This window comes from Homarus americanus, unplaced genomic scaffold (assembly GCF_018991925.1).
Source record: "Homarus americanus isolate GMGI-L3 unplaced genomic scaffold, GMGI_Hamer_2.0 scaffold16894, whole genome shotgun sequence".
Lineage (NCBI taxonomy): Eukaryota > Metazoa > Arthropoda > Malacostraca > Decapoda > Nephropidae > Homarus > Homarus americanus.
Genome location: NW_024746541.1, coordinates 4,241,225 through 4,253,787, shown reverse-complemented (window position 1 = coordinate 4,253,787; position 12,563 = coordinate 4,241,225). Strand labels below are relative to the sequence as shown.

General features: G+C 41.9%; 2 protein-coding genes across 2 annotated transcripts; one reads left to right on the top strand and one right to left on the bottom strand.

Moving 5' to 3' along the window:
- Positions 1-712: 712 nt before the first annotated feature.
- Positions 713-1,414, bottom strand: LOC121879356 (pro-resilin-like). The gene is made up of 2 exons (XM_042385956.1): positions 1,348-1,414; positions 713-1,217 (listed from the first exon to the last, which is right to left on the bottom strand). The coding sequence occupies exons 1-2, from the start codon at positions 1,408-1,410 to the stop codon at positions 996-998; spliced, it is 285 nt and encodes a 94-aa protein (XP_042241890.1). The 5' UTR covers positions 1,411-1,414; the 3' UTR covers positions 713-995.
- A 432-nt stretch (positions 1,415-1,846) lies between these two features.
- LOC121879291 (pro-resilin-like) lies at positions 1,847-4,094 on the top strand. Its single transcript, XM_042385888.1, has 3 exons — positions 1,847-1,931; positions 3,605-3,676; positions 3,806-4,094. Exons 1-3 carry the CDS (start codon positions 1,920-1,922, stop codon positions 4,028-4,030), a joined length of 309 nt encoding a protein of 102 aa, XP_042241822.1. The 5' UTR covers positions 1,847-1,919; the 3' UTR covers positions 4,031-4,094.
- Positions 4,095-12,563: the final 8,469 nt, after the last annotated feature.

Sequence of the window (12,563 nt, the reverse complement as noted above, 5' to 3'; positions counted from 1 at the left end):
TCTTTGCAAGGAATGTAATATGTTTTACTTAGGCCAGACAGGAAAAGATCTTGAAACTAGACTTAAACAACATAAATATAGTGTTAGGACAGGCCAGGAATCCAATGCTCTGTTTGTTCATTTGAGGGATAATAAACTTTGCATTAACTAGGATAATGCCTCCTCAATATTACCTTGCAATTCAATTGACAGTAGGAACATTATAGAATCTAGTCTCATTAAACATACCGAATCCGTCAACATGAATTTGAGTAATGGTATGTACAAACTGGACAATTTCGTAATTAAGAAGATTTGTAACCAGGTGAGAAGGTTGGGTCAGCTTACCCTCTGACCTGACTGCCGACCGCTGTGGTGCTTTTGTGAAGATTAGAAGGGTCATTACCTATGCCTGACCACTGTGGATTTAGTCTCACCCTCCTCTGTATCTATATATAGCTTGTTCTGTACTTCTCCTTAGTCTGTACTCACCCCTGAAGATGTGAATTACACGAAAGCGCTTGGGAACTTCGTGTTTTCTTTTTTCCTTGTAGTTATCAGCATATATATATATATATATATATATATATATATATATATATATATATATATATATATATATATATATATATATATATATATATATATATATATATATATATATATATGATTCAGCAAAACCTCTTAGATTTTGTGAACAGTCAAATAATTTTTTATGATGATCTAAAACTTTATTAACGGCATCTTGATATACAGAAACAAGGCCAGATACAGGAGGTGTGGGTGAGGCCATGCATGACGGTGTAAAGCTCACTGCTTGGTAACACCTTTGTTCCACAATGTTTCCTTCAACATTTAATAAGTGACTCGTTACTGATACCTTTCATACATAGGCAAGAAGACTTTTTTTCTTTTAAGTATAATGTATTTTTTCTCGGGGAAAGAAAGGAAGACGTTGCTTTTTCTTTAGTAATCATGAGTTTAACCTAAAGGACCAGGCTTGGCGATGGTTGGTGTTAGTGGTAGCCATAACCACTGCCGGGATGACTGGCGGTGCCCTGGTAGTTCACAGTAGAATGGAAGCCGCTGCCGTCGGCCCGGTAACCCACCGTCTGTACTCGGCCGTCGGGAAGGTGCACATAGTACTTGCCCCTGACGTTGCGTCCGTCACCACTCTCGTGTTGGCCGAAGTTGTTGCCGGCGGTGACTCCACAGTTGAAGGTGTAGGGGGTGGGCACCTGTCCACACACCACGGGGGAGGGCAAAATGTAATTAATTTGAAATTAGATAAATTATGTTGAATAAGAGAATCTAAATGAAACACTATCTTCATTAGCTTGCTGCGAAACACAACATGGAAAGACGTACATTGTATGAAGGGTGTTGGTAGCCGCCTGGGAGAGCCACACTTGCGGCCACCAGCAGGCACATCAACGCCACCTGGTGCAGATTAACAGATTCATAGTAATGTTATGTATGACACGTTGACTTCTCTGTATTCGTATTATTGGCCCATGGAAAGAAATATATTAAAATGTTGATATGTTGATAAAATTGTGTTGAAGCGACACAACCATGAATTCACTTGAGGTTCTAAAAGAACCTATTGGTAGAATTGGGTTTACGACTCGTTTCTCTACTATTAATTTGCCAGTCATATTCTCTGATTTGTTTTGATTCCTCCCCCAAAAAAAAAAGCTAGAAAAGAAAAGAGACGACCTACGAGACACTGAGTGTAGTCTATCAACAAGACTCCTTCAGGTCCCAAATGGAAAGCAATTACTCAAATATTTTTGCCTATCACTGTACGACCTTGTGTAACTAACAATAGAAAATGGCGGCTGGGTGATTCAGGGTCCGGGCGGCTGGAGGTATAAAGCAAGGCTGGAGGCCAGGAAGGAGCCAGTGTCTGCTACCTCCCCAACACTACACTACCAAACATGTTCACCTCTGTAAGTATTGCTGACTTGGACCCACCAACATCTCTGTCAGTGTTGCTGGCTCTGACTAGGCAATGATTGAGAACTTCTAAATGTTAAATGAAAACGTATTATTTCAAACTAAATTGAATGATTATATATTATGCCAGTTACAAAGACTGAATAAAAAGTCAATATTTTTAATTTAAAATAAAAACAATTAAATAAACTCGAATAATACAGAGAGAAAGTAAAAAACATTCATATTGACACAGCAGTTTTACTGTAACTCTCTTGAATGTGACTGTTGAAATATTATATATTCAAATCAAGACAACTATCACATACTAAAATATCCTCTAGATTGCAATGTGTTCCATGGTATAAGATAATACATATCAGATAAAACTGCTACCAAGCTTTTGCATGTGTTCCTTACTACTGTATATACTGATTTTTGTCCACAAAATACCAAAACAGATTACCCTGTGGTTAACCCAATGCATAACTGGATCCTTAATGATAAAACAATATTCAAAATAATTGCTTACTGTAGGAGTGACCAGGTCATCACTAACACTGTTTACTGTAGGAGTGACCAGGTCATCACTGACACTGTTTACTGTAGGAGTGACCAGGTCATCACTAACACTGTTTACTGTAGGAGTGACCAGGTCATCACTGACACTGTTTACTGTAGGAGTGACCAGGTCATCACTGACACTGTTTACTGTAGGAGTGACCAGGTCATCACTAACACTGTTTACTGTAGGAGTGACCAGGTCATCACTAACACTGTTTACTGTAGGAGTGACCAGGTCATCACTAACACTGTTTACTGTAGGAGTGACCAGGTCATCACTAACACTGTTTACTGTAGGAGTGACCAGGTCATCACTGACACTGTTTACTGTAGGAATGACCAGGTCATCACTGACACTGTTTACTGTAGGAGTGACCAGGTCATCACTAACACTGTTTACTGTAGGAGTGACCAGGTCATCACTAACACTGTTTACTGTAGGAGTGACCAGGTCATCACTAACACTGTTTACTGTAGGAGTGACCAGGTCATCACTAACACTGTTTACTGTAGGAGTGACCAGGTCATCACTAACACTGTTTACTGTAGGAATGACCAGGTCATCACTGACACTGTTTACTGTAGGAGTGACCAGGTCATCACTAACACTGTTTACTGTAGGAGTGACCAGGTCATCACTAACACTGTTTACTGTAGGAGTGACCAGGTCATCACTAACACTGTTTACTGTAGGAATGACCAGGTCATCACTGACACTGTTTACTGTAGGAGTGACCAGGTCATCACTAACACTGTTTACTGTAGGAGTGACCAGGTCATCACTAACACTGTTTACTGTAGGAGTGACTAGGTCATCACTAACTGATATATGATGTCACTATTTAAATATTGTTTAATAGAGGCTCTGCCAGGTCACCGACCAACATGTACAGAAGTGATGGTTCACTACCCCCCATTGTATTCATTATCCGGATCAGATATAGTGGTAACCTGCAGTCGGGGAAGAATACTTAGTAAAAAAAATGACAAGCGCCCTGAATACAAGGTTCTATAGTTTGTTATTATCATTTTAATATATTTCTATCCATGGGGAAATTATACGAATACAGAGAAGTCAACGTGTCATACATAACATTACTATGAATCTGTTAATCTGCACCAGGTGGCGTTGATGTGCCTGCTGGTGGCCGCAAGTGTGGCTCTCCCAGGCGGCTACCAACAACCTTCATACAATGTACGTCCTTCCATTTTGTGTTTCGCAGTAAGCTAATGAAGATAGTGTTTCCTCTAGATTCTCTTATTCAACATAATTTATCTAATTTCAAATTAATTACATTTTGCCCTCCCCATGGTGTGTTGACAGGTGCCCACTCCCTACACCTTCAACTATGGGGTCACCGCCGGCAACAACAACTTCGGTCAACACGAGAGTGGTGACGGACGCAACGTCAGGGGCAAGTACTATGTGCACCTTCCCGACGGCCGAGTACAGACGGTGGGTTACTGGGCTGACGGCAGCGGCTTCCATTCTACTGTGAACTACCAGGGCACCGCCAGTCATCCCGGCAGTGGTTATGGCTACCACTAACACCAACCATCGCCAAGCCTGGTCCTTTAGGTTAAACTCATGAATATTAAACAAAAGCAACGTCTTCCTTTGTTTCCCTGAGAAAAAATACATTATACTTAAAAAAAATTCTTCTTGCCTATGTATGAAAAGTATCAGTACACTACGAGTCACTTATTAAATGTTGAAGGAAACATTGTGGAACAAAGGTGTTACCAAGCAGTGAGCTTTACACCGTCATGCATGGCCTCACCCACACCTCCTGTATCTGGCCTTGTTTCAGTATATTAAGATGCCGTGGGTGGAGTGAAGGCAGGGGCCCATTGACTTTCTCTCCAACCAACACCTTCCCACCGTGAGTTACCAAGTCATCACTTACACTTTCCGTAAATACGTTTTGTGTTTACGTTTCAGACAATTATCTAACTTCTATAATACAAGACTGACAACACTCTCTCTGTTTCCATCAGATTTTCTCTTGTTCATATATCAAAACAGTATGACTTCAACTTCGAACTGCCGTCTCGTAAGAATACACGAGTAACCAACACAATCTCTTAACACAAAATACTCTACACATAAGGATACAAGGTGCCTCCAACATATACTCAATACAACTAGAATATTTTCTCTCACCGTGGGTATACATCATTGACCGTACAATAAATTCATTCATTCACAATTTCAAACTCCCTAAACATCCTGAGTTATACAGAGTCCCTGCGCGAGTAAACAAAAAGAAAACGGGGGACTAAGACATACTGAAATGTTTAGAAAACGAACGTCTCCACTGAAAACTCAAACGTTTCACATGTTTTGTGGGCGCTGTAGCTTAATATAAATGATTAAGTGTGAACAGACTAACTCCACAAACGTTTAAGCATTGCACTAGATGGTGGGACAAAGTCTCTGAAAGGACCAGAATGTCGTCCTGTCATGGTTATAATGACATGGTTAGTCTGTTAAAACCTTATAATTCATATTACGCTCCATGCCCACAAAACCTGTAAGTCTTTTGAGTCTCTCAGTTGAAACATTCGTTCTCTAACTACTTCAGGAGATCTGAGTTTTTCGTTTTCTATGTTTTAATAGGAGAAACTCAAGTATTTCCAAATTCGGCACAGGGTGTTCATGCATTTGAATTGGTAAAAGAACACCCTTGCTTTGCGTCAACTTAGAGATGTCTGATTGCAGATGAAGCATTCAAGATCCGTTGTGACTGATGTTGAAAGCTTCAACTGTATTTACTGTTAGCCTAATTGTCAATATAAATCAGGGTAGAGTCGGCAGTGACAGTGAGGTATTGTTGACGTCGGCCCTAGAGATGCCAGTGCTTGTTGACCGAGGCTGAAGTCACCTCTTTTTCACCTATGAACATCAGAGAATCTGATGTTCATGGTGAAATTGTTGTAAGGATGTTAATTACGAAAGTAATTAATTAACCTGAAGGGAACTGTCAGATAGGTATCTTTGAGAATCTAACGGGTGTAACCTGACGCTCACCAGGGACTGCCATACTGAACCTTGAAATCAATTTAATTCTTGTCTTCGACAGCTCAGTCCGAGCGTAGTTTGAAAAGCGAACCGTAGGAAATGGAAATGAGTTTGTAGTCTTAGTTTCACACGTCAAAGAGTACAGTAATCGTAGATCATTGAAATAGTTGGGTGAGTGGAATTCGGAGCTAAGCGACGGAGGAGTGCTGGACACTGACGCCCAGCGTCTGAAACTCCTCTGTAAGGGCGCGTGTTTCCAACACCTACACCACCCTTATCTTACTTACTTCTCTTGTTCTAGTTCTTACTCTTACTCAGTTCCTTCATATGTTCTTTTTACTTACTTCACTGGTTACTGCCTAAGCTTAGTTCTTGGTATCATGGACATTCTTTTGGTAGCATGGTCGAGGGCCTAGGCACATGGGTATGGTAATTCTGGTATCAAGTCACTTGGACGGAAATAAAGGTGAACTACTGTGGGAGAAATGAATGCACCTAAAATACTCTAAGAACAAGTTTATTAATATGAAATCAAAGGGAAAAAGAGATATTATTAACATAACTACCAGGCTCAACCCCTGGGATTATTGCAGACTCAGTATTTTCTTCTTCACTTATTTTCGTATTTACTTATTTTCTTATTTCTTTACTCAACAGTAATTACTCTGATCTTACAATCTTGCTGCACACGACCTTACTGGTGTTACATTACATTACGTTACATTACAGGATCGGTTCCTTGGCCCTACTCACAATACAGAGTACATGGCACTCCTTGTGCATTACTTTACTTCTCACACCTACTGGTGGTACGTGGCATTACAGTACAGATACAAGACTTTACTCAACATACACGTTAATACTGAAACCAGCAGATACCTGGGTCCACTACCCAACATGGGATAATTATTTCCTGCTAATTATCCCTAACATACATATTACAATCCACTAGGTGGACATTTAACTTCCAAGGAGTGTCCCAAGGTGGAACACTGTTCACGACCGTTGTTGTGGTCGGTGGTAGCCAGACACATGGCGAGTCTGGGGTCTGGTACCAAGAGGCAGTGGAGCATATTAATCAGGCCACATCGGTGCCATCGTTTCATATATTGTTCCCTGCTGAGTAGCTACTACATCCGGGGCAGTTGTCGAGTGATCCAAGAGTCACAATTGGATCTGGAAACAAACGTTGGAGCGGGCGTCAAGGGACGCTCGTCCTGCGTGATCCCTTGGTATATATATCCCCTGAGTTGCCAGTGATCGCTACTCACGCAATGACAGCAATTACAAACAACTCTAACTGTTACTCATTCAAAGATGACCCTCAGTTGACAAAGGTCTGGCGAATTACTTGAGTTCATATACACAGACTAATTCAAGATTGAGCTTCCCAGGAGAAAGTGGAATAAACAAAGCATTGATAACTGTCTTCACAAAGGCGGGACTCTAGGAGGGAACAAGTATAGCGTCGATGGGGAAAAAACACTTCTTCTCAGGGGTCGCTAACCCACTCATGTTTTGTGGTCGTGGAGTTTAATAAGAATCATTAGTTAAATAGACTAGCAGTCAACGTGACCATGACACCTCCACCCACAGGTTCCTCTCGGTCAAGAGCCTTGTAGATTGGGACGACCTCCACACTAGTGTGGGAGATGGATGATGGCCAGTAAACTCGGGTAAATGTGTGAACACGAGCGTCAGGAACTAACCACCTCCTCTGGGGCCCGGTCAACTGGCCAGCCGTTGACCTGACGTGTTCACTGTCCAGCTTGTTGATCTCACAGGCCGAGCAAACACTGCCAGCCCACATCATTGTTATGGATGAGTCCACTACCAGTAGGGCTATATGTTGTGGCTGTGTTAGTAAACCTGTATGTATTCACCTGAATTGTCTGAGTGTTTGGTGTCAGTAAGAGTAGGTTGACCACCACTTTACTTGTGGACAAAGATACCACAGTGGTGAAGAGAAGCTACTAATTATGGTGATGTTAACGTATTAGTGTTGGTGCTGTAACTGGCATCATTGCCACTTCTAATAATGGTGCTCAAAGGAGCTATGTAAGAGTATTGTGTGTTCTTATATATGTACACCCAGTCATGGTGTAAGTGGAGAATGTACCTAAGTTTAACAGTACAAAATGAGTAAAGCCAGGGAGTTGACCCCTGTAGTTGAGTGTTACTGAAATTATTCATAAAGTATAACTTAATTTTGATAAACCATTTTATAATTTTAATAAACCATTTTATTTATATGTTAGGAGTATCATTTACCTGCAGTATTGTGCCGTCATTCTTTCCCATTGCTTATTACTAGAATTACAATTTACCCATGTGTCAAAACCCTCGGGCCACGCTACCAAAGGTGAGAGGTTATGGAGTAACGATATGAAATGAAATAACAAGACAAATGAAATAAAAAATTAAGAGAAAACCAGATTGAAGAGTTTAAAAGGTAACTACCATGGTATAAATTAAAAAAAAAACATTAAAGGAGAAACTCAGCTCTTATAAATGGTTTGCAGCGGTAGGATTGTAATTTAATATGGTATCGAGTTGGGAAGAATGAATGTGATACTGTCGGTGCTGTTAACTATGATTCGTAATAACCATTTCTCTGTATCTAATAACCATTCCACGGTAACTAATAAGTATTTCAGATTGCTAATAATTTTGTTCCGTATTTTTCCAAGGAACAGTACATTGTACAGTATATGTAATTCTGTACTAATTAATTAGGGACATAATTATTTCAGTAGGTAATATAATTTTTTGGGTGGAAGCAGTGTTAAGGCATGTACAGATATTTTTTGTGGTTTTATGGAGAAAGTGAAATAACAGTTCAAAGAAATACCTCACTTGGATTTAGGTTAGAAAAACAATTGCCTCAAAGAAAAAGAAAATTCTTGTTTTAAAGTAAATTGTACTTGCAATACTGGTGTATAGTAACACAAAAAATATTCAGAGTAATGATAATTTTCTGAAAACAAAGGCCAGCTACGTAACCATTGCTTGTTCTTTATAACATCATTGGTCTGTGAGTGTAGAGATCTTAGATTAGGCTCATTAATACATGAAGGGTTTGATGTGTGACAATCTGCCCCAATTTTTTTTTCTCCAACTTGTATTAACTCAGTTATTACTTACAGACAGTGAGTATATGTTCGGGCCATGGCACTAGAGTTTTGTGAAATGTTTTCATCATGGGAGTGCCCAGTGCTTCACTTCTGAGGTGCTTCCAGAAGTCTTGCACTGTACACAAAGGTTAAGTAGCTGCTTACTTTGTGGTTGTGACATTCAGAATTTTTATGTGTTAGGCAGGATATATTCCATTACTTAATATCGCGGGTTTTTTTAGAGTATTAATAGTACTATATGCTATAATGTTGATGTATATTCTTAGCAGATGTTAACCTCAGATTTTTTTTAATGCAGAGTGGTTCATTATTGGTGGTACACTATATGTTATGTGAGATCTAATGCCCTGTATACTTTCAGAGTACTGTATTGCATTTGATTATGTATGAGGACCTTATGGTGCTACAGTATATAGACCCCAGTGAATGCAATCTTTGAAAAGAGTGTGGTATACAGTGTATGGACCCGCAATTGTGAGTACAGAAATTCGTGAAGTGTTCACGCAGTGTTGCACCATACAGAGGTTATTACTAGCAAGTACCATTGTTTTGAGCAGGTACAGTAAATGAGCCCTGAAAAATAAGGAAAGAGAGAGTAAGGACTTGTACAGATCAATTTTTCCCTCATGTATTCTCCTGTGAAGCCTTAAAGTACAATTGTCTTAGGACATTCTCATGCAGTATTATCATATTTTGGGGAGATTAATAACCTGAACAGAATTTTGAGTAGTTGATGCCTTCGAATGGCCTCACTTTTCTACACATACAAAAAGGATTCTGCTGGTTTATAACATAATGCGAAAATTACATGATGTAACCCGGTAGAAAGGATGAACAATATTGACCAGATATGTACTGCGGTCCCACTATGCTATAATGCATCACCAGTAACACATAAGTCTACATACACAACTGTGGCTCATATGTGTTTAGTAATCGAACTGAAGGGATAAGGTCATCATACTCATCGTGGGTAAACTGAACTGTATTAGCAGGCACGACCAATACGTTTCCAGGCCGGATGTTACTCCATTACGTTAGCCACGAGCAAAGGGTAAAATATTTCCTAGTGCTAAACGTATTGGATCTAAATTCAGAGATCCGTCGAAGGTTAGGGAACGTCCCAGGAGGCGCGGGTCTCTGTCTTGTTCCTTTGTTGACGCGATTATGATATTTGTGTTGACATAATTAAGACATTCATTATATTTCCTCTATACAATCGGTGTCATTATACATATTAATATTAATATTATTCAACGTTGTCATCGTCATCATCATCACATCATTATAATATACACAATTCATTTTCACATCCTCACTGTCTCACGCAACCACCAACACCTCCCTCACGCCACCACCAACACCTCCCTCACGCCACCACCAACACCTCCCTCACGCCACCACCAACACCTCCCCACACCACCACCAACACCTCCCTCACACAACCACCACCAACACCTCCTCACGCCACCACCAACACCTCCCCACACCACCACCAACACCTCCCCACGCCACCACCAACACCTCCCCACACCACCACCAACACCTCACACCACCACCACCACCACCTCCCCCACGCCACCACCAACACCTCCCCACACCACCACCACCAACACCTCCCCACACCACCACCACCAACACCTCCCCACACCACCACCAACACCTCCCTCACCACCACCACCAACACCTCCTCACACCACCACCACCAAAAACCTCCTCACACCACCACCAACACCTCCCTCACACACCACCACCAACACCCCCACCACACCTCCTCACACCACCACCAACACCTCCACACCACCACCAACACCTCCCCACACCACCACCAACACCTCCCCCACACCACCACCAACACCTCACACCACCACCAACACCTCCCCCACACCACCACCAACACCTCACACCACCACACCTCACACCACCACCAACACCTCCCCACCACCACCAACACCTCCCTCACACCACTACCAACACCTCCCTCACACCACCACCAACACCTCCCTCACACCACCACCAACACCATTAATGAAAAAAGTAACAATTCATTATAAACGAAAAAGTAACAAACATTTATGAAACCTTACGAAGATGTTGATATTTTGTGAGTAAGAAATAGTTAGTGATGTTAACTGTGGTGGGAGGCCCTGGAACAAGTCCTCACCTGCCTGAGGTACTCATTAATATGAAACCTGAAGGAAGTGATAGTTTGTGAGGTAGATGACCCTCACTATATACAGTATAACCTATAAGTATAATGTTAAACTACACCAGAGGTGATAGACCTTGGACCAAACCAGTGCTAAAAACAACGGTGTATTGGACTAGGCACATAGAACTTATTTATCCTGTTACGCGTAGAAGGAAGTAGAGGATGTTGTTCTATAAGGAGATTATCTTTCTGGGGTTATGTTTTGGAAGTGAGTTGAGGATCAGTATTCTCGTCAGGTCTGTTGGGGGAATTCCACCACGGAGCTCCTCATCCTATAACCTGTTTACCTGCGTACCTGTCTAACTGCATACCTGTGCACACGAGACCTTGTACACCCGAGATCTTGTACACCCGAGATCTTGTACACCCGAGATCTTGTACACCTAAGATCTTGTACACCCGAGATCTTGTACACCCGAGATCTTGTACACCCGAGATCTTGTACACCCGAGATCTTGTACACCCGAGATCTTGTACACCCGAGACCTTGTACACCGAGATCTAGTACACCGAGATCTTGTACACCCGAGATCTTGTACACCGAGACCTTGTACACGGATCTTGTACACCTGAGACCTTGTACACCCGAGACCTTGTACACCCGAGACCTTGTACACCCTGAGATCTTGTACACCGAGATCTTGTACGAGATCTTGTACACCCGAGACCTCGTACACACGAGATCTTGTACACCGAGACCTTGTACACCCGAGATCTTGTACCCCGAGATCTAGTACACACGAGATCTTGTACACGAATCTTACCGAGACCTTGAACACCGGAATCTTGTACACCCGAGATCTTGTACACCGAGATCTAGTACCGAATCTTGTACACACGAGATCTTACACACCGAGATCTTGTACACCGAGATCTTACCAGACCTTGTACACCGAGATCTTGTACACCGAGATCTTACACACGAGATCTTGTACACCGAGATCTTGTACACACGAGATCTTGTACACCGAGACCTTGTACGAGATCGCACCAGGACCTTGTACACCGAGATCTTGTACACCGAGATCTAGTACACACGAGATCTTGTCACCGAGATCTTGTACACCCGAGACCTTGAACACCCGAATCTTGTACACCCGAGATCTTGTACACGAGATCTAGTACACACGAGATCTTGTACACGAGATCTGTACACCCGAGATCTTGTACACGAGATCTTGTACACGAGATCTTGTACACCGAATCTTGTACACCCGAGACCTTGTACACCCGAGATCTAGTACACACGAGATCTTGTACACCGAGATCTTTACACACGAGATCTTGTACACCGAGATCTTGTACACCCGAGACCTTGTACACCCGAGATCTTGTACACCGAGATCTTACACCGAATCTAGTACACACGAGATCTTGTACACCTGAGATCTTTACACCCGAGATCTTGTACACCGAGATCTTGTACACGAGATCTTGTACACCCGGATATGTACACCCGAGATCTTGTACACCGAGATCTTGTACACACGGATCTTGTACCCGAGATCTTGTACACCGAGATCTTGTACACCGAGATCTTGTACACCGAGATCTTGTACACCGAGATCTGGTACACCAGATCGTACACCCGAGATCTTGTACACCGAGACCTTGTACACCGAGATCTAATTACACGAGATCTTGTACACCGAATCTTACACACGAATCTTGTACACCCGAATCTTGTACACCGAGACCTTGTACACCCGAGATC

Excerpts from the sequence above, each read along its gene's own strand:
- LOC121879291 (XM_042385888.1), top strand. Across the intron at positions 3,677-3,805 it reads ACCAACAACCTTCATACAAT|GTGCCCACTCCCTACACCTT; the intron begins GTACGTCCTTCC and ends GTGTGTTGACAG.
- LOC121879356 (XM_042385956.1), bottom strand. The coding sequence starts at position 1,410 with ATGTGCCTGCTGGTGGCCGCAAGTGTGGCTCTCCCAGGCGGCTACCAA. Across the intron at positions 1,218-1,347 it reads ACCAACACCCTTCATACAAT|GTGCCCACCCCCTACACCTT; the intron begins GTACGTCTTTCC and ends GTGTGTGGACAG.